Genomic DNA, 27,174 nt, shown 5'->3' with positions numbered 1-27,174 from the left:
TGGATACATCACAGTCAAAGACACGCCCCATGTGGGTACCTGTCGCCAGCTGGCAGCTGATTGGTCAGAACGTTAGCGACAGTCTGTAGCCATCATCAGTGACTGAACTGGTAGAATCACCTGCAGCTTCCAGCACCCACCGTTCATACCGCTGACAGTCAGCCTCCTTGAATCATTGGTCTGGACAGGGCTGAACGTGGTGGAGGTTTCAGGCGGAATGCAGATGACGAGCTGTCTTTGTCTTCACCTCAGGGTGTTACGGAGGACCAAGGTGGGCGGAGAGAACCGCGTTTAAGTCCAAACCAATCAGGACACATTCTGTTACACGCCTAGCCAGCCCCCCACCCCCACCCCTGCCCCCCCCCTCGTCCCCTTCACCCAGTCACCTCTCCCCGTACTGATGATGTCACGGACTGCTGTGAACACTGTTTCCATGGAAACGCCCACCACCGCTTTGGCCTACATTTCAGGCAGCTCTCCTTCCTTCCATTCCCCGAACCCCGCACCCCCCCCCCCCCTCCCCCCACCTCCTCGGTCCCATTGCCCCCTGCCTTCCTCCTCACCACACGCCGGAGGAGGAGGAAGAGGAGGAGGAGGAGGCGGGGCCAAGAGGAAGCTGACAGCTGCAGACAGGAAGAAGAAAGGTCCACTGGAGGAAAAAATCAGTTCCAGCTCTGGACTGTTGGTCTGCAGCATGTCCTCTGTAACTCACCACAGCGGCTTCGTTATGAAGGGGCGGGGGGGGGGGGTCTGTTTCCCGGTCCGAGGTCCTCGCTCTTCTCTATTTGACGTATATGAATATATATATTTATTCGGGCTGTGCTGTCGGCCAGAGAACAGCAGCAGCTGACCTGCTCTCAAAGAGCTCCTATCTCCATGTTTTTAATTATTCTAATTATTTAAACTGTCAAACATTCATCATGTGACCTCTCACGTTCTTATGTATATGTGTAAAACACGAGGGCTCTCTGCGACTGTTTTTAATGTCTTTAATTTTTTTTTGGGGGGGAGGAAAATTACACACCTCCATTTTAACCCACACATCCATCCCCTATTTAATTTTGTTTATGCAAAGTCATCAGGAGGAAGTCATAGCTGGTGTGTGTTGAGAGCAGTGGGAGAAGCAGGCACACGCCGATACACACAGGCATTTTTTTAAACATTTTTATTTCTTGCATTCCAAGAAAACTGCACATCATTCCATTTCCTGCCACTCCGTAGTCTGTCAGTAATGCCACTCCGTGTGGTTGAAGCAGGACCAGGGATTAATGTTCCTTCATGTTCAAACTGTCTTATTTGCATCCACGATCCCCCAGTGTTACTCTGTTATGCTTGTTTTGTTACCGGAGGGGGATCGCTCAGAGCTGCAGGGTCACAGCGAAGAGATGATGATGATGACGATGTACAACAGTGAGTCCCTGTGATGCTCAGTGTCAAACACGATTTAACGGTGGAATGTTTTGTATATTTTTACTGACATGTCAAATCGGTGCGTCTCCCTGAACTTAGCGCTAACAGTAAACATAGAAACCTCCTGCAGCAGACGTCTCGTAATAGTTTTGCGCTCTCACTTTAACCACATTGTACACTGAAGGGTTTTAAATAGAGCTGACCGCCACCTCCCTCTGAGACATGACGGATGTTTTGTGTTTTGAAGTTACACTGCCTATGAGTTTAATTGCACAGGACTAACAGAAGTGAGCGCCATGTTCCTCATCTCCGGACATTCGGCCTGCTTGACATAAATAACTGTGCCCGTACATGTGCTGGGAGTTCCTGTTTCCTGTGTTTGTGGTCGGTCGGAGCAGGTTGGATCTGAGCTGGAGCCTCAGGTTTTTTGTCACTCCTCTTGCCGATGGAAGACGAAGGTGCCTGGGATTGTTTGTGGGGGTTTAGAGGACTGGGCCTTCAAGTTCAGACTGAGGTCATACAACCAACCGTGCTCTTTCCACGTTTGTATCAGAAACAGTGTTTTCTCTGTTCGTATGTGACAACTTTATGATGTAAACTCAGTATTGTCACTCAGTGTTTGACCGCTGAGATGCGCATAAGCCATACGCTGATTTAAGTCGAGGTGAAAGCCGGGAAAGGAGAAAGTTTAATCATCCTGTTTGTGACCCCTCCCCCCCCACCACCACCACCACCTCATGTTTCACCTTAATGCATACAGCTGACTCATGAGTGGTGTTTGTGAGAGCTCTCCCTTCAATGCTGCGTTACGTTCGTCGCCACATGTCCACGTGCCTCCATCTCTACACACATCATAAAATCGCTGTAGCTTATTCACGCTGGTGTCAGCGTCTTTGTGGACGTCTGCGGAGACTCCGGTTGGGTTATCGTACCTGTTTGGCCGGATAGCTAATTGCTTATGAAACGTCCTTGTAATGAGGCCAATTCAAACAGATCACCTGGATAGGTGTGCAGCTCGCCATAAGTGTCAGTGACTTGTTTTTGTTCTTTCTCTCCGACGTCGTTTCATTGCTGACGCTGTCATTTCCAAACGCCTTTTTGTAAATGTGCCTAAACTACGGAGAGAAGAGTCATTTTAATTTCATTGCCTTTCATAAGAGACATATTCAAGCCTGAAAAGTAAATAAAAAATACTTACTACTTTATGCTTGTGTGTTATCTGCTGTTTGGTCTATAAAATGGCAGAAATGTGGCAACTGTTTTTCCAAAAACCCCAGACTGACATCAAATGACCAAAGAAAATATCCACATTCATAACTCCAATCCAACAATTTAATGTTCGCTGAACAAATGCCCTCAGGATTAATTACTAAAACAGTTGATAGAATAGAATTACTTAGTTGATGCCAACACTAGTACTATTGTATCTGACATAAAATAATTTTCTGCAGGGATCTAATTAAACTGGAGCATTAAATTGGAGCGGTCATATTTGTAGCAGTATGTTTTACATGTGAGAACTGAGGGTCGATACGTAATAACACTCAACAACTTGTTTATTACATTCTGTTTATTCTGCAAATACCAGCTGTAAAAATTATACATCATGCCTAAGTATGGACCTCTGGGAAAAGTTCACAGTTAAATTTATTACATTATAAAGTTCCATAAAAACAAACGTACATACACGTCAGAAGACGTAAAGAAGCACTTGATGCTACAACACAAATGAGAGTCCACCGTCAATATATTGTTTCTGGTTCTTGCCTTCTTTGGACGACAGATGCTTTCTTCAACAATTTTAGTTCACATTTAACCAAAAAGCTTAAACAGAATACAGAAAAAAAAAAAACGAATGAACATCAGTGCTGTGTTCGTCTTAAGATGCTAAGAGCTAGCACGTACGCTGCAAGCATGAATCTAATGTGGTTTTACTTTAAGGCCTAAGCAAACACCCAGTAGCAAAGAGCCGTTACAGTTTTCACCCCCCCCCCCAGTCCTGACAATCCAATCCTTGGCGGACTGTTCCGTTATTTCCTGCCCCCCGCCCCCACTGCTAATCAACATCTGTGATATCAATCACACTGTTCCCTCTCTCTTCTTGCTCCACATCTACCTTCCTCTCCTCCTTCACCTCCATCCTCCCATCATAGCCGGCGGAGAGGCCATACTGCTGTCAGCAGTGCCCCTCCCACTGTCACCACCTCCCACTGGGACTTCATTCTATACAGAAAATGGCGGCCAGGAGGACACTGGAGGGGTTGTCTGTGTGCAGCAGAGGAGAGGACAACAGGAGGAGGAAGGCAAGCGAGTGGGTGGATGGGGGGTGGTCTGGCCTACCTCTAGGGGTGTGTGAGTAGGAGAGGGAGGGGATGGGTTTTCTTTCAAGGCCCATTTCCATCCAGTGATCGTGTTACAAGCGCATCTGCCGTCTTGTCCTCAGGCTGCCGACACAAAGACCACCTGCACCGCCAACGTCATCCTCCGAACCATCAGCCTGTTCAATCTGTTCCTGTGGTGACGAGGAACGGAGCGTAAACATCCATCGCCACGACAACACGCCTCCGATCATCACCGACCAGAATCTACGCACACTTTTACACACACAAAAACATGGGACACCAGAGACTGATCCAGATGGTTTTAGGCCAGCACTGGACCACACACACTGTCCTACATCGTGGAATTGTGTGCAGACACTGATGACACAACTTGTTTGAAGTTCACCACCTACAGAAGGAATTCCAACCACAGCCACTGCTCCATTGTATTTACATTTTATTTTCAACATTATCAACATGCTCAACCTGTCTGTAAATGCTCTGCTGCCACGTGCTACGTTTTGTTTGCAGTTTACCATGACAACGGGAATCATCATACATTTCTCTGAATCTTTCTCATAAACAAATTTTGGGAGAAACCTCAGAAGATATTTAATTTTCATGCTTTCAGACAAATCCCAACATGGTCACTACCTTTAGTAGGATTCACAGTCTTGCCAGCATCTTCTGCAACACCACACACCGACTGCTCAATCGACTGATCGTCCCCTCCTCCCGGTGGAGACGATCCTGCTGTCGGCGGCTCGGCTGCTGCCGGTCTCGGTGCGGTCGTGTGAAGGAGGCCCATCGGTTCAATGTGGGGTAGAGACGCCTTGGTGGAAAACCAGTGTCGCACCAGGTCTGCAGTCAGACCGCTGGCCTCAGCCAGCTCCTGCAACTGTGCATCAACAACAATCTGTTTGTACGACAATGAAAAGGATTAAAATCGTTGGTCTGAAGTCAACGCTGATGCTTCAGAGAAGAGATGACCCCAGTACCTGTGACTCCTGCTGGCTGCCGTGCACGTTGAGGTGGGCCTGGAGGACATTTGCGTCCCCTCTCTGGAGGTCCTCCTCCAGAGTCATGTTCTGGTACGACTCCAGCCACTTCAGCTGGCTGTTCTTCTGCATGTACCGGCAGTCTCCGAACCAGCGCACCACCTCCGGTCTGGGCAGCCCGGTCGCTGAGATCAGCTCGTCGTACTGGGACGCGCTGGGCCACTGTGTCCGCGCGTAGGCCTGTTTGAGCAGGTGAAGCTGCTCCGCCGTCTTCTTCCCTCGGACGGCTGTGGGTTTGGGGGGACTGGGAGGGTTTGTGAGCTGCGGTGGAGGGCTGCACTGTTTTCAGGGTGGAGGATGGGGTGAGGCTCAACTGGACTGGCACAGGAGGACACTCCAACCCTTCACCTTCTGCCTTCCCACTGGTCTCCGTTACCTTCAGCATCTTCAGGTTGATCTTAATGGGGTTGACTTTCAGCTCTCCAGACCCATCCTCTTTTGGTTTCTCCTCTCCATCCAACTCCACCTGCTCCTCCTCCTCTCTCAGCGCTCGCTCTGCCTCCTCTCTCTTTTTCTCAGCGGCCACTCTCTTCTTCTTCTCAGTGAACCAGCCGTGGATCTCCCTTCGGGTCATCTTGGTCTCCAGTCGGAGTCTGTCCACCTCTTCTCCAGATGGCTCAGGGTCCTGGGCAAAGCTGGCCTCCAGTGCCTTTACCTGAGCACGAGACGTCAGCAACAGTCAGGGAACCAACACCATCTAGAAAAGCACTTGGAGAGAGCAGACCTCCACCAGGCTGCTCATTTCCCCCGTGTTTTAAAATTTTATCTCCATCAGTAGATTCCTTGTCCAAGAAAACATCCCCTTACCATTAGAAACACACTGATACCAAACCCAGTTCTATACATACTGACTAAAGTCACTATTTGCTAATGGTGGTTTACATCTGGACAGAGCTCCAGAACTATTGACGAGACAACAAATCCGTTCACTATGCTGATTCAGCAGATTCTCATCTAGTGTGGTGTTAGTTCGTGTCTTTATCTTCATTTGTTGTCTCTAACAGTGTCTGAAACCCCCAAGAGCCATAACATGTCCTGTTCTGGATCAAAGGATCCAGAGTTTAGCCAGGACCTGGATCTGGTAACACTGATGTAACTTCTCAGAAGGAAGCCGGTCTCACCTGGTGGGGTTCTCTCTCTTTGTAGCGGATCGCTGTGAAATCCGGAGAAGCCGCTCTGAGGATTCGTCGTGAAGGAGTGCTGGGGGACGTGGGCGTCTGCGTTGTCGTCGGGCTCAGCGGTGCAGAGCTGTGCTGTGGCGTTTTATCACCGGAACTGCTGCTGTCAGACAGGTCCATCGGATTGGCGCTACCTGCCCCCGCTGCAGACTTAGTCTGCCCCCCGGTGCCCGACCGCGGCCCTTTGAGGTTGCGGAAGTGGTAACGCCGGTCGCTGAACCACTTTCGGACTTCTCGAACGGTCAGCCCCGTCAGAGTGATGAGGCGGTCCACTTCCTCCTGGTCTGGGAACTGGTTGGCCAGGAAACTATCCTTCAGAGCACTGAGCTGCCCCTGAGATTTCTTTCCTTTGCAGAAGCTGGGGTCCAGGAATGAGTTCACACCCCGGGAGAGCAGCGTGCTGCTGGAGGCTGCTGCAGGAGACGGGGACGAGGACTGGGAGGCCGGGGAGGGCGTCTCCTCCATCTTAGTTGGAGAGTCGCCTGCACTCAGCTCGACGTCCTCTGACGCGCTGTTTTTATCCCCGCTGCCATTCGTGTCTTTGCTCTTTTGTCCGTCGCTACAAAGTTTGCCCGCTGTGCTCTTTTTGCTTTCTGCGGCTACTTTCCCGCCGCTCTGCATCACGCTGATGTTTACGGCTTTGATGATGTCGGTGCTCTTGCAGTCCGTGCTGCCTTTGGCGGTGCTCACGTGGCTGCTTCCGTTACTGCTGCTCTTGTCAGCAGGAGGCGTGTGAGCGCTGCTCACCTTACTGAGGTTACTGCTGGCGAGGCTCAGGTTGATGACACTAGCTGGACTGCTGGTAATGACACCGCCTCCTCCTCCTCCTCCGCGACTGCTCTTGCTGCTGCTGATGTTGCTCCCTGTGCTGCTGCTGCTGCCCACCGCCCCCACCATCATGCTGATGCCTTTGTCAGCCACCAGGGCTGCGGCTGGTCGCGCCTGCATCGTAGGGCGGGCTGCCGCCTGAGGTTTGGGTGTGACAGCCAGGGCCACTGGAGCGCTGCTAACCTGAATGCCGTTGGCCATGACGGGCTGCGTGACAATGACCCCGGCTTGGCTGACGAGAGAGCCTTGGAGGATGTGAGGGATGCCGGTCGCCCCCAGTGAGGCCGGCAGAACCGTTATGGTGTGCTGAGCCGGACTCTGGGTCTGCGAGCTGCTGGGAGCAGTCTGGATGATGGTGTTGAACATCTTCCTCCTGGCCTCCTCGATCTCCTCGGGGGACCAGCTGATCCCTTGCTTGAGTCTCTGGGCGGTGAACCAGATCTTGATCTGCTCCTCCGGGAACTTAGTGACCACCGTCAAGTAGCAGAGCTCAGCCTTGGTGGGATACGGAAATTTACTGAAGGAGGTCTTCAGGAAGGAGGAGGAGTCCATGGAGGCACTGTATGTGGGGATGCTGCTCAGAGGAATCATCACCTGGGAGGGAACGTTTCAAACGGTCACGATCCATGAATATGGACTTTTCAAAACGATGGGAACAAATGAATTTACCTTGGGGAGATTCTTGGAAGAAGAAGAGGAGATGTCTGAGGCGGCCGTGATGGGAGCAGACTGGTGAAGGCTTCTGTTCTGAACAACTGAGACCACCTGGTGGAATATGGAATAGTTGAGGAAAGAAGAAAATATGAGAATGAAATCATCGTTCAATTTAGATATGAACAGGCAGACAGGGGGTCTACCTGAGTGATGGGGGTCTTGAGTAACGGTAACGTTCCAGAGCCGTTGACTATCTGGATTGCGGAGGGCAGCGTGACCTTGGCTGTTCCATTGTGGACGATGGTGGAAACCTGCGTGACTGTCGCTGCAGCGGCTTCGTTCCTCTCGGTCTCTCTGGAGGCTGAGGCTGTGGGTGTGTCTGAGGAGGACTCGTCAGACACCGAGTGGGACACCACGATCCTTTTGGGCTCCGATTTGCCCTTCAGCCTCCTCATGATTGGCGTTTTGGTGATGGAGATCTCATGATCCTTCCCCGCCACCGTCACCAGACTCTGCTCCACCACCACCCCCTTGTCCCTCTTTCTCAGATGCAGCGTGGTGTTCAAGGTGCTGGGGTGAACCCTGGCATTGTGCAGGGCCAGGCCCTCAAATTTAGGCGCTGAAAACCCACAGCTCACGCACAAGAAGCTCGGTTCTGAACGGAAGTCTGGGTGTCCTGTGTACACGTGATCCAAGAACAAGTTCAGGTCATGGGTTTCAAAGTTACAAGGCCTACAGGTGTAAATGCCACAGCCCTCTTTGACTGTGTCTGCTGCCTCTGGGTCCATGGGGCTATTTCTGCCCTCCCCAGCAATCCTGCTTTGGCGAACAACAGCAGGAGAGTCGGGTTCAGTGTCCTCTGAGACGTGCATGAGCTTGCTGGGGATCATACATGGAGTTGTGGACTTCCTCTTGCTGGCCATGGCGTGACCACAGGGCGGGAGGTCAAATGGCTGAGACTGGAGCGTGACTGCGACGACCGGCCGTTTCTTCTTGACTATGGACGAGGCGCGGGGGAAGGAAAAGTCACGACATGTCCACGGGTTCCCTCGTCGTTGTCTCTAATCGAGCAGGAAAACCTGGAAAAGACAAAATCATTCACTGTCAGTCAACCTTCATCCGCCATTTGTTGCGTTGAGGGAATGAAAGAGAAAAAGAAGGTGATGAAACATGAACAGATGGAAGCAGGAGAGGGTAACGTACTCCATGAAGTAACATCTAGAATATCTGGTGCTGGCCTTAAAAATAAATAAATCAAACATTGCTCCTCACCTCATCCAAAGCTCTCCCATGGAGGAGGACATGAGATAAGCTGTGTGCTTTCTTCACTCCACGCTTTTTGGGAGAGCTCCTGGCCTACCCCTTCTCTCCCCTCCCCCACATGACTCTGTGTCACTTCCCCTCGTTCGGACACACCCCCACAGAGCGAGCACTTCAAAAAAAACACACCATGAGCCCCAGTAGCTTCATTGCATACCTTAAAAAATGGCTTAAGTGAAAATATTCTGCTTGAGTCCAGGGCCTCGTTTCATTTCAATCTGGTCCTGTGTGTCCGTACATCATGGCGAAGCTTCCTGTGGAGGAGCTCCCACCCTCCTTTGCTCTCTCAGGAGCACAGTGATGTAGAGTCAGGACAGCTCGAGGGCGATTGCTCTCACAATCACTCAGTGCTGACATGACACCTCAGGCACCGATCAGCCAAACCGCCCGTTGACAACAGGTAAACCAGAAAACCTCCAGCCGCTCCTCATTCAGGGGCAGTTCAGGACATGAAATACTGTTCCTCTTTCTGCAGTTGAGCTCAAATTAAGAATAATGTCTCTACACTCCAATTCATGACGAAGCTCAGGTTGACCCCGGTACCTCAATGGTCACCTGCAACACTTGAGAGATCTTTGTTGCACCGCAGCATCAAGCTGTGTTCTGAAGGTTCAGGTGCATTTTTGGTCCCATGTGGATTGAACTGATATGGAATCATTTGTTTTTGCTCTCCAGTTTCTCAAAATCAGAACAAGAATCTCATCTTCCATCCAGTTTGACGAGCTTACACTTGACAGCAAAGCCAGCGGATGATGACGTGAGCAAAGTGCAACCATGGTAAAAGATGTGCACATGTTCTGTGACTGTAACCACTGCGAAAGACAAAACCTAAGAGGCTGTAAGAGACACAACTAAATGAACCTTCAGCTTTGGGGGAAACGTTGCCTAAGAGACAAGACAAGCTGTTTTCTGCAACGGTCCAATCGAATAGAACTGTTCAGTGGCGAAGGCTCTCACTCTCGTACCCACAAACACAAACACAGCCTTGTCCTGCTGCAGAGGGGTCATGGTAAGTTAACCCTCACTGGACAGCGGTGTGAAGCTTCCAAACAATATTCAGATCTAGTTTTACTCAGCAGAAGACCATGAAACCATGAGACCAGTTGTTTTTAGAAATAACACAAAAACACTGACATTTGTGCTGGAAAACGAACGGCAAACTGGTGTTAATGTCCACTGCAGGAAGAGCTGGCGTCTGTGGAATGTGAGGGGTTAACTAGCAAATGAAGTTTGCTACTGTAGAGGGAACGTGATGCCCCTTGTTCCCTCATGCACCCCCCCAAGGAGAGCAGCACCCCCCCCCCCAACCCACACACACCCTGCCATTCAGTTCTGCATCAGGGGGCATCGCTTTGCCAAGGCAGGCTGGTCACATGACCAACACAAAGGCTTATGGGTGGGCAGTCTCAGACGTCCATTACGTGGTTCTGCTGGTTGTGTGTGGGCAGGCGAGAGGAGAGGGAGCAAATGGGAGAGGATGGTGGGGGATGGGCAGTCACTTTGGGGTGAGAAGGCGAGGGAAGGAGGGGTGTTAACTGTCGTGGAGGAAGCACTGAGGTGTTTCAGTGAGGAATTTTCCTCCCCGATGCCCCCTACAGCCACCCCACCCTGCCAACCCCCGCTCTCCTGTGCCCCCTTCCACCCAAAATCACACAATCACAGTCCTTCCCTCCGCCTCCCTCCCTGCTGCTGCGCTGTGAAGTCTGGAATGTTCCAACCCGAGGCCCTTCGGCCAGTGGACATAGCCTGATAACCTGAAGTTCCATGCGTGCACACACACACACACACACACACACACACACACACACACATCCAACAAAAACCTCATGCGAAACAATAAAACTACTGTCAGGACAGACTGAATGATCAAGGTCACTGAAAAATCCAAAACCACATCTGCAGTTGTGCTCAACAAGGCAAGACGACCCACAGACCTCATTCAGGTGAGGCCTGAAGCACACCGTAGCAAAGCTGAGCTATTAACGGTGACTTCCAATGTGGCTGCTGTGACGCCAGACGGGCTGTTGACTCACCGATTACATGCGTTCACTTCAACGCAGCGTACATGTTGACTGACCGTGTGGTGACGGTGGTTTTGCGTCTGTTATACTACGTGTTAGCATTTGCATGTGTTCGCTTCCTGTGTGATTTGGAGTGGAGACTGAGAGGGGGTGGGGTGGGGGTGATTGGGGCGCATGTGTTTGTGTGTATATGGCGTGCGGGGGTGGAAACCTGCATGCCTGTGTCTGAGGCACTGAGGCTGCTTTTCCTTTCTACTGTGTTACAGCCAGAGACAAGTAACAAAGACGATGTTTTTGTCCACATGGTTCGTAAGCTACAGTATCTCCGCCATAGCAGTGGCTCGGCACCGCCTGACCCTCTTTCATTCCCTGACCTGGCTTGTCGAGGCCTTCGTTATATCCTCTGAGGCCAAGAATAGCACTCGCACGCATGCACGCACCAGCGGTCCTTCAGCTTGACTGCATGGTGTAGCTACACGCTAACTGAAGTATCCATCCCATCACGAAGCAGCGGGTGCAGGTGTAATGTTCAGATCACTGTGATTGTATGTTTTCTTTGGCGAGAGAGAAAACGCAGCACCCTGTCTTTTCCTTCACTCAATTTCATGCTTCCTCATTCGTTCTTTCCCCCCCTTTTCACCCTCACTCCCCCTCCCTTTCAAACTGTCTCTGCACCCTCTGCCTCCCCTCCCTCTCTCTCTCAGCAAGTTTGGCCCAGGGAACAGGTCGGCAGCACCACTGGTGTGTTACTGTCACCATGGCAACTGGGCTCCAATCCCCCCTCCCTCCTCCCACCAGCTCAGTTTCTCTAAAGTACATGTGTGTGGGTAAACAAGCACAGAGCTCCTCAGACCTCCACACCTCCAGCACCATTCTGGTTCTAGTGGGGCTTGTTTGCTCCACACTGCCCTGTGAGTGGTATTTGGAGAGTCCCTGCCCTGCTCCTATTTCTGCCTCACACGGTGCTGATGTCTCTCAGCTAGGTGTGGTCGCCATCGCCAGGACACATCATTGGCCAGAGCTGATGCTGTCTCTTCCTGTTAACTCAGCGCTGACTGCGTCCCTGTGCAGACATTTGCCTGGGTTAATATCTACTATGGCTCCTGTGTTTGGCCTGCAGCGGCTTTGAGGCTTGTAGCGCCCCTGAAACTGCTGCAGGCAATGCAGGCGTGGACACATAACCAGTGCTATCTCAGCAAGACGACTGAAGAAGGAGCGCTCTCCATATATGTGCTTTCAATATCTCAAGACAAAAATCCTTTCCACATTCAACGTGTGAGACAACTCCTGCTTACTCACACATCACACCAAAGCTAAAATTCCAAACTTATTTTCATGCACAGCTTTTTCTGCAACACTGGCAACGACACAAAAGCTTCAGTTATAGTGTATCACTCCATTTGAGTCCCATTTAGGCCACTCTCAAGGTCACGGAGCGGATGGTTGCGTGGGTTGCAAACGGTTGCATTACTGTGGCCACTGCCAGGGCAAGTGTTAGAACTGGGTTGCTAAGAGGAGAGAGAGAGAGCGCGAGAGAAATGGCGGAGCACCATGCTCTGTGGTGTCCAACCTAAAATGGCTGACATCACAAGCTGTTAACCAGCCAAGCAGAGCAGAGGCGCCTACTCCTGCTTGACCAAAACCTTCTAGCTCCAGATGGGTGAGTGGATCACTCTCCCTCTCTGAGATTGTAAAAAACACTCAACTACCAGCTGATGGCCAAGACTGAACTGCCATTGTGAGAGTCAACACAGACAGGAGATGAGACTCTTGGATGAAATGACCTTGTAGTTCCCATAAGTCCCCACTTGGAGCTTAAGACAAAACATAAAAGAAAGTCATTTTAAAAAGTTTAATAGGGGTTGCATTCCAGAGTCATCTCATACACAGGAAGGGAGTTTGCGTGAGGGGAAACATTAAACCAAGAAGACGAGGAGAAAGAGGTGGGTGGCTGTGATGAGATACACCAGTAATACAAAAAAAAAAGATTATTATTGTTATCAGCAATAATATTCATACACCCACATTGCCATTCACTTGTGACAACTATCTCAAAGGTGCGCAGAGTGCATGATGGTTTATTCTGTAGTAAACAGGTGACACATGAATGGAAACATGGCTGGATTAGCTGCTATGTTTGGATATCAGGTACAGGTTAGTTGTCTGGGAAATAATCCCTGGAGTCACACATTGACATGACAACTCCCTGAGACAACAACCTTGAAAGACGGAAATTATAGTTAATACAAATAATAACAACGTCACTGACATGTGTAACAGAAATAAACAAGTAAACAACTAAATCTGAACTGTATTCCGTTTTATTTTATAAATTCTGAAAAACAACATTGGTCAACACTAACTGACTACTTTTCGCTTAAATCAGCATATGTGTGCTACTTCAACAGAAATCGATGATGTCTCCGGTAAGCTCTTAAAATAAGAACCAATATCTCTCTTTGGTGGGATAGCGCATAAACGCATCGGACTGTAACGACGGTCCCTGAACGCATCAGCGTCCAACATTTCCGAAAACGATGCGTGTTCATCTTCCGTTCAACTTGGGCGGAGTGAGCTCCAACTTAACGACCGTGTCAATATTATATGTTTATCTGAGTGGAGGAAAATGCAGACCTGCAGCCCCCACCCCCTCCCTCTCTAAAAGAACTACTCTCTCTCTCTCCCCCCGCCGGCTGTCGCCATTTTAAGCAGGCGACATGCAGCTGGCCAGAACTGAGCCGGAGCTCAGCCGCCAAGGTGAGACGCCACAGCACAAGTTTGAAAGAGGTGAACTAGTGGAAATGTCTCCTCACCTGGCTTTTGTCAGGACTCAATGGACGCCGCGGCATTTAAAAAGTTTACGATGATTCGGAGCAGTCGGGATCTTCACTGATGGTAACTTCTAGGTGGAAGCACCCCCTCCGTCCATCCGCTGATAAACGTGACACCGGAACCGGGCTGCTGCCTCTCAGCGGCCCCCCTGGTCGCCTCCGGTTTGTATCGAGTGGCTCCAGTGATGAGACAGACCGTGAAGAAGGAGAGGAAAATACGACGGACGTACCGAGGGAAGAGGCAGACACGTGACGCAGACGTCACTGACGGTGGAGTTGGCGTGAGAGCTCGAGCTCCGCCGTGGCGTGCACCGAGCAAGAGCGAGTCAGACATCCCGCCCCGGCTGTGACCCAACACGTCAGGGGGGTCGTGGTCAGGGTGTTCAGGGCGAAAACCCCGCTCTCTGTCCCGGGTCAATGTGACGTTACACACCTGTCCCCCCCCCCCCAGGTGACCTGTCTTAAAGGGGCAGTACAAAGTCGCGCCATTGTTACACTGATGTCCAACATCTTTTACAGATCGTTAACGTCGTCACACACACGACCGGGTAAACCTGTTTGGTGGGGAAATACATATTTGTTTGGCTCCAAATTACCATAAAATACAACTGGTGTCAGTTTGTGTATGGTTTGCATATTTTGGTTTTGTGCACACATTTATAACACTTAAACTACATGTCAGTACATGGGTTCAAGTCGCCCCAGCCCCAACCAACGAACCGCTATCTGAAGTGCTCATTAGCTAATCATAATTAAAGTCCGTGTTGCTAGCCAATCAGCCGCCAGTCCCTCGACCAGCAGGGTTAATTAGTATTACTATTGGTAACGAGAAAGCACAGGACGAAATATCATTGTATTGAAAATTGTCTTCACTATGTCAGAGTACACACAAACACACACAGGATCTCCTCTGTATGTCACAGTGTCCATGGTGTGCATGTTCTCTCACACTAAATCAAGGCACTGAATGCTTCACTGCAAGCTGGAAAGTTCCCCAATAAAGTTTGAACATGTGTGAACCTGTTGGTAACTCCAGTGAACAATATTACATGTAACTGCATTAATGTAATGCGTTTTATACCAGGGGCTCGTGTGTTTACTGTCTACGACTTCACACCTGAGAGTATTACGGCACCCTAGGAGCATACCACAGATGAAACTGTAAACCTACAACTGTATATTGCAGACACATAGTATTAAACACAGCATTTCTATTTTTGGAGTATTGATTTTGCAAGTGTATAGTTTTACATTACATATCAAGATGATGACACAATCCACAATCTTTCTGAATGAATCAGTGCGTCATGGGTTGTGAAGTCTTAAAATAAACATACATTAACATTACTTGAACAATCAAATATGTAACATCATGTCATCCCCAGATTTCATGATGTGAATATCAATTGGTCATTTGTGAAAAACAGAATTTGTATCATAAATTGCTCCAACTCCGACCATTCTTCAGTAATTCTTGTTGGCAGATAAGTTGAAGTTAAACAATCCTCAAAGTCACATTGTTGACAGAACGAAAATGAAACTACATGAGTTTAAACTGAGGTGAAGCTCCCCAAACAGAAAGTAAGCCCTCTGCTGGACAGCAGTGAAAAGAACAGGACGATGACTTAAACGCCCATAAATGGATTACAGTTTAAAACATGAGGTAGGTATAAGTGATGATTAAACGGAAATAACACAGAAATATGATTATTTACCAATGCACTTTGCACTTTGAACAAAACATTCAACTCTACGGTTGGATTTGGTCATTTAATAAACCAACATAATTTTGCCGAACATGCCTTGTTTTCCTTTTTCTGTATTCCCTGCTATACATCTCACTCCAAAAATGATTTCATTCACCTTAACCTGCAATGTTGCACGCCGCCTGAATCAAACATTCTGCTGTTCTCCAAGGCATTGGCAAAATGAAGATGAATCAAAATTAATTTACACCAAATGTGAATCTTTTCCTTTTGAATCCTTTTTAAATGACATGTAAATCAAACTACAATGATGAGAGGTGAATGGGAGACAAAAAATAAATCTAATAGTCACCTAGATACTAGATAATGTGTCAGTGTCAATTATCTTAATTCTATTCTGCAGCTATCGGCCTCTGGGTGTCGCTGTAGATTTTCCCGACTTCCGGGCCAGAGTCGTAGATACGTCGCACTCTCTGATTGGCTGTTTCTGTACGGGGTCAAACAGTATTGCGCGATGCTCAGATAGCCTTCGAAGGTTAGTGACTAGAAACTGTCAGCTCAGCGGAGCCTATTTTCTGTTAATGCCCACGTATATATCGCTGTACTATTTCCCTCTACTTGTCGCTAGACTCTATAGTCTTCTCTGAGGTTTTATCCGATTGAAATTCTTACTTTTCGAGGTTTGTAGGCGAAATAAACCGCAAAGAATGACGAGCAGTTCAAAGCGGAAAGAAGAAAGTCATATGCTGAATGGGGGTGTAAAACAGTCCACATGGAGCAAAGCGTTCAACAGTAATGCCATTTGGGAGGAGAAGGTCAGTCAGTTGCCGTTTTTAAATGGGTTTTTCTGTATAACGTTATATCTGCATCTTATTTGGCGTCATATAGACGTCTGTCGGGTTCTAGCCGTCATGCTAAGAATGAACCTGTCAAGTGTTAAATGTGGTTTTAGCTTGATGACAAACATATTGTGGAAGAGCCGATTAACAGTGATGGCAGTGTAGACTCCACTGCACAGGTTAGCAATCCCAGCCTGTGATATGTGCGAGACGAGCTGATTAGCTAATTTAGCTTATTAGCTTTATTAGCTAAATAATTAAAAGATCCATTGATCCGCTTTCATTTGATAATAGAGCATATTAAATAATACAACAAATACTACCCGTTGCACAGAAGTTCAAAGTTCCACAATGAATGAAAAAGCCTCCATCATTAGTAAAAAGTTTTACTACATCTACTGTAACTATTCTAATATCCTCTGTCTGCTTTATCATTCTAACTGTAGGTTTTTATTCATGTCATGGTATGTGTTTGCCAGCCATATTCTCCCATTTGTAATTATTTTTTATCATTAACATGTTCATACTTACGTTGCCTGATCTGCAAATAGGAGACTTTATGTGTATATATGCATCCACATCAATAACTGTCCGAGTGTCAGATTTGTGAAAGAGTTCATATGGCGGAATTAATTTGAATAGTAAGGAATAGTACGTCCAAAATACTTTAATAGGAAAAAAGCTATTGGCTAAACTGTACTTTTCAACATGTATTAAATGGGATTGTTGTACTTATTTTCCGTAAGTATTTTCCTTATTCATTTTTAGTGTGGCAACATTTCAATCAGGATTCCTTTCTTTGAATAATTTTTTATTTTATTGCCGTTTTTTCACAGGATGAGTTTTTAGATGTGATTTACTGGCTGCGGCAAATTATTGCAGTAATCCTTGGTGTGATATGGGGTATCGCCCCATTGAAAGGATTCCTGGGAATAGCCATGTAAGTAGTCAGACCATCAGTTCTAAAATGTCCATCTAATTTAAAAGAGAACACCCAGTAACTTCATGTGTTTGCCTCATTAGATTCTGCATCATCAACGCTGGCGTCCTCTATGTGTACTTCAGCAGCTTTCAGCAGATCGACGAAGAGGAGTATGGGGGAACGTGGGAACTCACCAAAGAAGGCTTCATGACATCTTTTGCTTTGTTTCTGGTGGGATTTTTAGTTTAAAGGAATTATAGATTCTCTGTAAACTGAGATGAAGTTCTTTAGGTTCATGACCACGCCTTAGTAAATGTAACATGTTCTCTATTGTTTGAACCCTTTGATATATAGATTAACTGTTCTAAATCTGTGCACGATAATACAATATGCAAACTGCACAGAACCAGACACCAGTTGGACTTTATGGTAATTTGGAACCAAAGGAATATTATCATTATTTCTTGTTTTTGCAGCAGTAATGACATATCAGCTTTTTTGTATATTAGGTGAATTGATCATTGATATCCTTCTTTGTCTTTCCCAGGTGGTGTGGATAATCTTTTACACAGCTCTACATTTTGACTGAAAGAAATCCGTAGGACACTTAAAACGAACATTTTTGTTGAAGTCAGTTGTCAAGACACAGAACTCCACGGCCTAAGCAGTGTTGCTGCTCCGACGCACAGTGTGACTCCTCAGTGCACAGTGCATCATGGGGATCCTCATTTAAAGTTTCCACAAGAGCACCATGACAGACATGTTCAGTTACATTTCTCGAATTGTAGGATACAATTTCCACATCTCTATATTTTTGTTATTTGTCATCTTGCTGCGGTCATCGTTTTAGACAAACTACTAAACATGCAAGTACAGGCAGCTGGTTGAAGATGTACTCATCATGCATCAATACCTTCATATAAATCAGAATATGGATGCTTTCTCTTGGTCAGCTTGACCTTGATGTTTGTGTATTAATTCCAGCATATTGCTCGCAAGCTGTTTATTTAAGTTGCAAGAACTGGGCAATAATAGCAACATCCTGTCGTCCATTGAAATCCATTTAGATTTCAAACTCATCAGGTGAATAAAACTACATAATCAGAAAAAGATTATTATTGTGGCTTTATGGGTGTATCACCCAAATTCACTACAATTGTTTGTTTTTCTGGTAAAAACTGAACAAATCGGCACATATCCAATCCTAATTTCATTGTCTGTCCAGAGTATTGAAATGCTGTCACATAGGTCAGGAACTTTATCTGTCCATCCAAAGTCCTCAAATCAAAGAGGGAGGAAACCTATTTCAGATGCAAATGCTCAGAGTCAAGATAAACCTGGTCTGTGCACTGTTCTGACTCAGTGTTCGTATATCTCAATGTGTCTTTGGAAGATGACGATAGTTAGCAGGGTAGAAAGAATTAACATTGTTCCTCACATGTAGCTTCCAACGTCTTACCTGTTTCAGAATTAATTTAAATTTACCTGTAAATTCTGTACAATGTCCCTTTTGTCGAACTCATCTGTATTTCGCTGATTTATTTGTACGCATGTTATATCCTGTTCGATGTAACATTGTCCACAGTATTTTATAGTCGAGAACTTTTAAAACAGTTCTTGCAAATGCTGATAATGAAACTGTTAAGATATGCAGCTGGTGTGTGAAAGGAATGTATTTTCTGATCAAATCTTTTGGGAATCATTAAACATAGGCTTTATTTGGCCTCCATTTCAGAGAGATGGTGCTTCTGTTTTCATTGACATGTCAGATTATTAATTCTACGCAGAACACCTGCAACATTTGTCTGTATGTCTGCTGACAGAAGAGACACCTAGTAGATGGGATGAATAAAAAAAAAACAAAAAACTAAATAAAATACTGTAAATATTCTGAGAAGCAACGTGACATTTTTGACCGGGACCATTCTTAGACTTAAAATACCAGAACAACACGTTTTTTTTGATCATATATTTTTATTATTTCACACTTAGAGACAGTTCCGTTGGGTGGGGTTATAGTGGTTCACTGGTATATGGTACCTACCTATAAATGCCAGTACAGAGTATATTATATTGATCGGTCCACAGCTATACAATCGTCTCAATTCTTACCCAATTGTTCCTATGAGCTTGTGGTAAAAAAACGTTCCCATAGCCCTCTCTTATCCTCGCTGTCACTGACTCTCTAACATTTGTTCATATGATGCAATTTCTGACATTTTTTCAATCCACTTTTTATAGTCCGTGGGGATGTACTCTTCCACAACCTGAGGATAATTCGGGCTGCTGTAACCGTCCCGACCTTTGTGAAAAATATTGTTTTGACACTCCCATTACTTGTGATTGGTCGCCCAGTAAGCATAATCTTGGAGTGACTGGGATCCTCAGAACAACACTGTTAAAGCGTTCTCTTACAAGTACAAGTTTTTTATTTTATTATTATGTATTATCTATTTTATTTTTTACACAACGAGTTTTTAAATTTCAAAAAAAGTAAGGATCGATAATTGACATGTAGGCAATCAAATTTACTTTTACATATTTCCTTTTGACATCATTCATAAAGCTACACATCATGACGTCATTAGCAAGGGGGGGGGGGGGTGACGTAGAAACCAAGATGGCGGTTCCCTTTCTCCACGATGAAATTCTGGAAGCCGGGTAAGTTCGACAAAACATTCAGTAAATGAGACTTTTTGTGTAGAATTTCCGGTTTTAAACTAGTTTTAGATGCAGCTGCTGGTGTAAATCAGACAGAACGGACGGTTTGAGCTTCAGCTCAGAAACTGCGTGATATCTGCCCGCTCACCTCTGCGTATATACCGAAAACACGACGTACAGACGGTGAACCACAAGGCGAGATTAAAAACCGTCATTGACGACGTCACTTAAAACATATTTGAGCACCCGTTTCACCCCCGACGTGTGAACCCCCCACCCCCTACACAGGCTCCCAGGCTCCGGGGATCTCTGAGGAACGGGAGCTGAACTCAGAGACCACCGGCTCCCCGGTCATCTTCAACCCGAACACCGCCCTCTCCATCGAAAAGCAGAGGCAGAAACTCCCGGTGTTCAAGGTGTGGAGGCCAGCTTCTCCAAACTCACCTGAAACCTCCTGTCCGTCAAAAATACTACTAACTAACATCTCTGAATGGTTTCACCTCCAGCACAGAAACAACATCTTGTACTTGGTGGAAAGCTACCAGACTGTCATCATAGTGGGTGAAACTGGCTGTGGGAAGACAACACAAATACCTCAGGTAAGTGTGATATTTATCTGCTGTTGTTATCATTCTTACAGAAAACATCCCTTCAAATCACAAATGCACCAAAGTGTGGCACATCTTTACTGCAGTGGAGAGTCTCCTCTTCAGTCCCTGAGTGGTTTTATCGACCTCAACGGCCTCTGTTGCCTTATCGCAGCTTAATGCTGACTCGTTTCTGCAGCACGTATCTTTGTGCTCTCTTCTTCTTAATACCATTTCCATTAATACCATTCTCTAGATTTATAAGTGTTTTTCCAGTCTAAGTGGTAAAGTTTAATTCCTGATGATGGTTGGGATCAAAGTACTAACTTTTTATGTGACTGCACCAACCAGTCAAACAGACATGAACTTTTCTGATTGGCCAGGCCAACAAGGACAGGAAAATGAAATACTTATATCCCGTGTCCATGTGTTGTAATGTTTGCGTGGCATTCAAAACTACCTCAAAACATCAGCACTGTGAGTCTTTAATCAATTTAGTTTATCTGTCGGTCTCCGCAGTACCTGCAGGAAGCTGGCTGGGCAGCTGAAGGGAAAGTGATTGGAGTGACGCAGCCTCGGCGTGTGGCTGCTATCTCGGTAAGAGCTCTGCTGACGTGCTGTTAACGCACTGTGCTGTCACCGTCTGCCAGTTTCCCTTAAGAACAATGTGCCTCATTCAAAAAACCTGATGTTTTCTTATCTGATGACAGGTAGCCAGCCGTGTCGCGGAGGAGCGCGGCGCCCTGCTCGGACACGAGGTGGGCTACACTATCAGGTTTGATGACTGCTCTGACCCACAGGCCACAAGGATCAAGGTATCTCATGTTCATGTGTGGTTTTTTCCCTGCTCAACGCCCACTAGAGCTTCACTAAGCCTGTGGGCTTCAGTTTCTTACAGATGGCATGTTGGTGCGAGAGATGATGGCCGATCCTCTGCTGAAAAAATACAGGTACATATGTGTCGGCCCTTCTAAACCTGCCCGTTTCTGAGACTCGGCAGTTCTGATTGTCTGATCAGTTGATTGAATTGTGCCGTCATCTGCAGTGTGTTGATGTTAGACGAAGCCCATGAGAGAACTCTCTACACAGACATCGCCATCGGTCTACTGAAGAAGGTAGAAGCCAGCGGATGCTTTCAACCTATCACACTAAACCAAGACTGTCCTGACTTTTTCCTCTTTACTTTTCTTATCTGCATTTCATCAATAGATTCAGAAGAAACGGCGAGACCTGCGGCTGATTGTGGCCTCTGCCACTCTGGATGCCAAGGTGACTGCATCATTAAGATCAGCAGATAATGCTTGAGTAGGGAGAAAAGGAAGAAAAAAAAAAACACAAAGGAGCAAAGATAGAGGAGAAGGTGACGTCAGGACAGAACCCATTGTACTGACATCTGCGATACGGGAATGAAAGACGGACGCAATCAGGTCATGGCTGTGGTCAGCGATTTTAAAAATGTCTTTCATCTGCACATGCAAATTATTTAGTCATCCTGTGTGGATGTGTGCAGACATTTTAATGTGTGGTTGCTCAGTTTGCTGCAAATATCAACTGATGGAATAGAATATATGCTTAATGATAAGAAAATCAAATGAAAGTGATCAAATCAGACGGGAAGTGAATAGCTAATTTTTGCTTCATGCTGATTTTACTGACTCTAAAATCCCTATTATCTGAAGAAATTCCACGAGTTCTTCAACCTGAATGATACCGGGGATCCCAACAAGGGACACATGTGGAATCTTAACAGTTGAGGGCCGTACCTTCCCGGTGGACGTCTTCTACACTGTCAGGTAGGACATCCAGACTGAGGAAATGGTGTTTTTTTTGTTTTTTTTTTTACTGTAAATTGGTTTGTTGTCAGTCCTGTTCCAGACTACGTGAAGGCCACTGTGGAGACAGTGATGAAGATACATGAGACAGAAGATGATGGCGACGTCCTGGCATTTCTTACTGGACAGGTTAGCAGACCTACCTCTTATTTGTCCGCTGGCCTCCATTAGATTGAGAAGGAAAGCCTTTGTATAAACAGTGAGGCACATTTATTTCTATCTCTAGAAATGCAACAAAAACATGGTGTGAAGTCAAGTAAGAGAAGACAAACTCCTGAAACTGCAGCAGTCAGCTACTGTCAACACAAGGCCCACAGACAGTTGTTACATTAGCTCTCTGACTCCCCCTCATTTTTAAACTCAAAAGAAGTGAACAGCAGATCCAGACCAGAAACAAATGACTATGGAAATGTTTCCATTTCTTTACGTGTTTCTTTATCTCAGTCCTCTTATTCGAATATTCCCATAGGAAGAGGTGGAGAAGGTGGCATCCCTTCTGCAGGAGCAGGCCCGGTCTCTGTCCCGGTACGGCATGAAGAAGCACCTGAGAATTCTTCCCATGTATTCTGGTCTGCCGTATGCTGAGCAGATGAAGGTCTTTCAGCGGGCGCCTTCATCAGTTCGCAAGGTGAATACTGGTTGGGTGATTGTCAGGACCTAGCATGAATGTTTGATGTGTAGAACCTTCCTTCCTTTCGTCCACAAAGAACCAGTGTTTGGGAGCCTGAATATTATCATTTTTGTAAACGGGTCCCAGAGTGAATTAATCTGAAGACAACATAGTTTCACCTGTGTGTTTCCAACCTATACGCATCATTCCTGAGCTGATGACGCCATAACACCTCTTCCTTAGCCTAGGGCTAACTCCGCTAACACCAACAACTGTGTTGCATTGGTTCTGCAGAAGCTGCTGAACATGAATGTGTCTCTTCATCCGTCCACACAAATGTTCAATTCATATTCTCCAACATCCAACAACATTCTTCATCTGTCTGTTTTTTTTACTTCACATCAGTTCTGTGCCCATGCTCTATGTCTCCTGTTTTTGGTGTATTTCTTTGGCAGCCTTACAACGCCACATACAGGCCCGGCATATGTACTACAGTGTATCCACTGGATTTGTGTGGACTCACGCATTTCTGGAGATGATTCCTTGGACATTGTTAAACTATTCTGGTCCTGTCTCAGTGTGGAAAATGGCCTTAGGGAAGTCACAGGGGCTTTTGTGGACAACTCCCACCTGTGTAATGTGTCCTCAGGTGGTGGTGGCCACCAACATCGCAGAGACATCCATCACTATCAGTGGAGTAGTATTCGTCATCGACTGTGCTTTTGTGAAGCTGCGTGCCTATAATCCTCTGAGCGCCCTCGAGTCGCTGGTGGTCACTCCCATCTCCAAGGCTTCAGCCAGCCAGCGAGCTGGGAGAGCCGGACGAAACCGACCCGGGAAATGCTTCAGACTGTACACAGGTATGTTGACAGGTATCCTCCCCCTCATTGCACCTGCCTGCCTCTCCTCCTCATCGTGTGTTTTACCCCCCTGTGCTTTCATCAGAGGAGGACTTTGAGAAACTGCCTGCTGCCACCGTCCCAGAAATGCAGCGCACCAATTTGGCCCCTGTCATCCTGCAGCTTAAAGCCCTGGGTATCGATAACGTCCTGCGGTTCAGCTTCCTTTCAGTGAGTTTGCGTCCACAGGGAGGCTGTGATGTCGTCCCCCACTCTGACACAAATCTCCATGTGAAGTTGCAGAGGCATCTGGAACAAAGCATAAAAATGCAGACATTTTGTTTCTGACAAAACCTGAGTACAGTTTGTTTTCTCTCTCTTCGCAGCCTCCTCCTGCTCAGACCATGGTTCAGGCTCTGGAGCTGCTGTACGCTCTGGGAGGTGAGAAACTTGCACCGTGCCCCAAATAACTGTCCTTTAGCTGTCTTCAGCATTGTCCAGACGCTAAGTGGCTGTGTGTTTGTCCACAGGTCTGGACCACTATGGCCGTTTGACCGACCCCATGGGCTTGCGGATGGCTGAGTTTCCTCTCAGCCCCATGTTTGCCAAGATGCCTCCTGGAGTCAGGAAACTTTGGCTGCTCAAAGGAGATTGTTACCATAGCAGCCATGATGCAGATTCAGAATATATTTGTTCTGCCATCCAATCAGAAGAAAGCTGCTGTAAGCTGCTGTGGAAACTCTCAGAATGAACGAGAAATACTTTGTCAGCGTAACAATTATCCCTTTTTTTTCACTATCTCACCCTGCAGGCCGTGAGCACAGGAAATTTGCAGTTGCCGAGGGCGATCACCTGACCATGCTAAATGTGTATGAAGCGTTCATTAAGGTATACAGCATGCAGAGATACTGAGCTCATCCATCAGGGCTCGTTACCGCTGGAGGGACTGTGGGCGATGTGTCGTCATATCACGGCTGTCAAAGCTTTTTCCTTTTGTAATCTGCAGCACCAGAAGAGCTCCCAGTGGTGTCAGGAACACTTTCTGAATTACAAAGGTCTGCAGCGCGCCATTACTGTAAGAGAGCAGCTGCGACGCCTCATGAACAAGTTTAAAGTGGTTTGGACATCCAGTGAAGGTACGTCACCACACGCAAGTGAATTCTGCTGCACACTTCCTTGAACAAAAGTAAACTAAAGAAGAAGCTGGGAGTGAACTGCTGAAGTCTGTTCACGGTTATGTTATGTCACAATAAATTCTGCTACAGGTGAGTATGTTTTACAAAAAAAAAAAAGATTCCAAACCACTTCTGTGGTGGTTAAAATTTCGTTGTTCCCACTGACAGTCATTTTGTAGGGAAAATAATCAGCCTGCAGCGTGAATGTAGCCTTGTTTTTAATATGAGCTTCTGTGAAAAGTCTGTTTATCTGTCTCACTGCCTCCTTCTCAGGGGGATCCTGACGTGATCTTAAAGTGCATCGTATCTGGGTTTTTTGCCAATGCCGCCCGTATTCACCATTCTGGTTCTTACCGGTGAGAGCCTTCCTCTTCTCTTATCAGCTCATTGGTGACCTCACGCTGCTGAATCACATCTCCTTCCTCTTACTCTGTTTTTGTTGTTGCTTCACCAGGACTTTACGAGACGACCGAGAGCTTCACATCCACCCCAACTCTGTGCTGTACGGAGAGAAACCTCCCAAATGGTGAGTGGAGTTTCTCCCCTTGTGTACAGCATAGAATGTACTTACATTTCGTAGTTTGGCATCATCTGTCTCATGACACGGCCTCCTGTCCAGGGTGGTCTTCAATGAAGTCCTGCAGACGTCCAAATACTACATGCGTGATGTGACCGCTGTGGAGTCGTCCTGGCTGGTTGAGTTGGCCCCTCACTTTTACAAGCAGGCTAAAGTAGGTCAACGAAAGAAACAGTTGTTTCAATGTGACCCATTTCATTGTTTGAGTCATAAATATGTCAGTTAAAACCATATTACATCGTATCCCCTGATCAAACTTCCAGATGGATCAGTTCACTTAAACTCTACAAAAGACCACTGAAGAGGGATTTATCTGGAGGCTTCATGTTTCCACATTAGTTCTAGAAGCTGCATAGATTTCAAACTGAGCAGACAATGTTTGAGCACCTGATTCCTGTGTAGAAGCACACACTGGGGAGGCGTTAACCTCCCTTTGTGAAAATAAGTGTTGGCAGTGAAAGGTAGATCTGCTTCATGTTATCATTGCAAAATGACTGTATGAAAGTAGGAAAAATGAAGACATCGATGCAATCTGGCCAACGTCTCAGTGACATTTTTTTTTTTTCTGTCGAGAGGCCCAGGCCATGTCCACAATAGACGAAACCAGAATAGTTTAAAAAATGTTTTCCGTCCACACAAAATTGTCTCCAGAAATGCCTGCATCCTCACAAATTCAGTGAATACATTGTAGTACATATGCCAGACCTGTATGTGGTGCACAGAAACTCATGTACTCAAACACAGAAAGAAGATAGAGGAGAATATGAATCAGACAAAGATGAGATATTTGTGTGGACGGTCCAACAGACACATCACATTCAGCAGCTTCTTCAGCACCAGCGCAACACGGTTAGTTGCCATTGTTGGTGTCAGGAGAGGGGGAGCTATGGCCTCATCTGTTCAGGAAAGAAGTAGGGTAGGTTGCACACACACAGGCAAACGGTGTTTTCAGAACTGATCGTATTCAGGATACAAAACGCCAGTTCATGTGGATGAAAGGTCCATACCATTTAAAAACAACGTGTGGTTTCACCTGAACTCATCTCTGTGTGGACCTGGCCTCCGATTGTACAATTTTCTTCTTCTTGATAGAATAGTTGCTAACAGAAGTCTCATTTCTCTTTCAGCATGGTTCGCTTGCCAGCAAAAGATCTCGGGTCTTCTAAATCTTCTCACCACTAGAGAAAAGCCCCTCATCATTCGATTGTACATAAAGATGTAATATATATGTATATTTATGTCCACCTGCACAGCCCCCCACTCTAAGGCCCTGCTAGAATGGGGGTTATGTGGTATATTTGTAGTGTTGTTGCTGATCTAGATTGTATTTCATCCTTTTGAGCGCGTCCAGGCTGTGCCGGACTCGTCGCGGTCATACAGTCCGTTCATACTTGTACATAGTGAGAGCAGGCTCAGTTCCAGGAAACGGCTGGTTCTAGGCTCCATTATTTTTTTTAATGGCTGTAGGACAAAAGAATGTGGGGATATTTCCAAGAGAGTTATTTTTCTATTAATTTGCTTGCCGCGTTACCTGGGTGCCTTTGCACGCAGTTTATTTCTTCCATTCTCTGTACCATCACACACACACACACACACACACACACACACACACAATGCTGCCGGACTTTGCAGCACTGCTTTCATGTTTTTCTGTTGACTTTCATCCTCTACCGATACTGTGAAAAGAGCTTTCCTTTTGGATCCTCTGAACTGTGCTCGTGCATCAGTGGCCTTTTCACCACTCCGTGCCGATTTTAAATCATCTTATCTGCGGATGGGATGGGCATTGTTGCTTGAACAACTGT

At 46.6% G+C, this 27,174-nt stretch overlaps 3 protein-coding genes across 3 annotated transcripts; 2 read left to right on the top strand and 1 right to left on the bottom strand.

Annotated features, from left to right (window-relative positions):
* Nucleotides 1–4,350: 4,350 nt before the first annotated feature.
* Nucleotides 4,351–8,372, bottom strand: LOC144742059 (zinc fingers and homeoboxes protein 3-like). Its single transcript, XM_078624561.1, has 7 exons — nt 7,653–8,372; nt 7,465–7,560; nt 6,765–7,389; nt 5,911–6,641; nt 5,125–5,444; nt 4,730–5,063; nt 4,351–4,629 (listed from the first exon to the last, which is right to left on the bottom strand). The coding sequence occupies exons 1-7, from the start codon at nt 8,370–8,372 to the stop codon at nt 4,351–4,353; spliced, it is 3,105 nt and encodes a 1,034-aa protein (XP_078480687.1).
* A 7,662-nt stretch (nt 8,373–16,034) lies between these two features.
* On the top strand, nt 16,035–17,677 carry RAB5IF (RAB5 interacting factor). The gene is made up of 4 exons (XM_078624562.1): nt 16,035–16,142; nt 17,003–17,106; nt 17,190–17,319; nt 17,636–17,677. Exons 1-4 carry the CDS (start codon nt 16,035–16,037, stop codon nt 17,675–17,677), a joined length of 384 nt encoding a protein of 127 aa, XP_078480688.1.
* Nucleotides 17,678–18,736: 1,059 nt separating this feature from the next.
* LOC144742058 (putative ATP-dependent RNA helicase DHX35) lies at nt 18,737–26,535 on the top strand. The gene is given in 24 exon segments (XM_078624560.1): nt 18,737–18,745; nt 19,701–19,749; nt 20,038–20,165; nt 20,256–20,348; nt 20,856–20,933; nt 21,047–21,151; nt 21,225–21,286; nt 21,382–21,451; nt 21,546–21,605; nt 22,016–22,063; nt 22,065–22,129; nt 22,201–22,297; nt 22,638–22,796; nt 23,428–23,638; nt 23,724–23,848; nt 24,004–24,058; nt 24,148–24,230; nt 24,232–24,349; nt 24,429–24,505; nt 24,624–24,750; nt 25,064–25,148; nt 25,247–25,318; nt 25,412–25,523; nt 26,497–26,535. Coding segments are annotated over 24 exon segments (2,127 nt in total).
* Nucleotides 26,536–27,174: the final 639 nt, after the last annotated feature.

This window comes from Lampetra planeri, unplaced genomic scaffold (genome assembly GCF_965212315.1).
Source record: "Lampetra planeri unplaced genomic scaffold, kcLamPlan1.2.h2 scaffold_839, whole genome shotgun sequence".
Classification (NCBI taxonomy): domain Eukaryota; kingdom Metazoa; phylum Chordata; class Hyperoartia; order Petromyzontiformes; family Petromyzontidae; genus Lampetra; species Lampetra planeri.
Note: the sequence above shows the minus strand (reverse complement) of the source record. Positions and strands in the feature narration are given on the sequence as shown.

Excerpts from the sequence above, each read along its gene's own strand:
- LOC144742059 (XM_078624561.1), bottom strand. The coding sequence starts at position 8,372 with ATGGCCAGCAAGAGGAAGTCCACAACTCCATGTATGATCCCCAGCAAG. Across the intron at positions 5,445-5,910 it reads AAGAGAGAGAACCCCACCAG|GTAAAGGCACTGGAGGCCAG; the intron begins GTGAGACCGGCT and ends TCTCGTGCTCAG. Across the intron at positions 4,630-4,729 it reads GCAGCCAGCAGGAGTCACAG|TTGCAGGAGCTGGCTGAGGC; the intron begins GTACTGGGGTCA and ends GTTGATGCACAG.
- RAB5IF (XM_078624562.1), top strand. The coding sequence starts at position 16,035 with ATGACGAGCAGTTCAAAGCGGAAAGAAGAAAGTCATATGCTGAATGGG. Across the intron at positions 16,143-17,002 it reads ATGCCATTTGGGAGGAGAAG|GATGAGTTTTTAGATGTGAT; the intron begins GTCAGTCAGTTG and ends GTTTTTTCACAG. Across the intron at positions 17,320-17,635 it reads CATCTTTTGCTTTGTTTCTG|GTGGTGTGGATAATCTTTTA; the intron begins GTGGGATTTTTA and ends TGTCTTTCCCAG.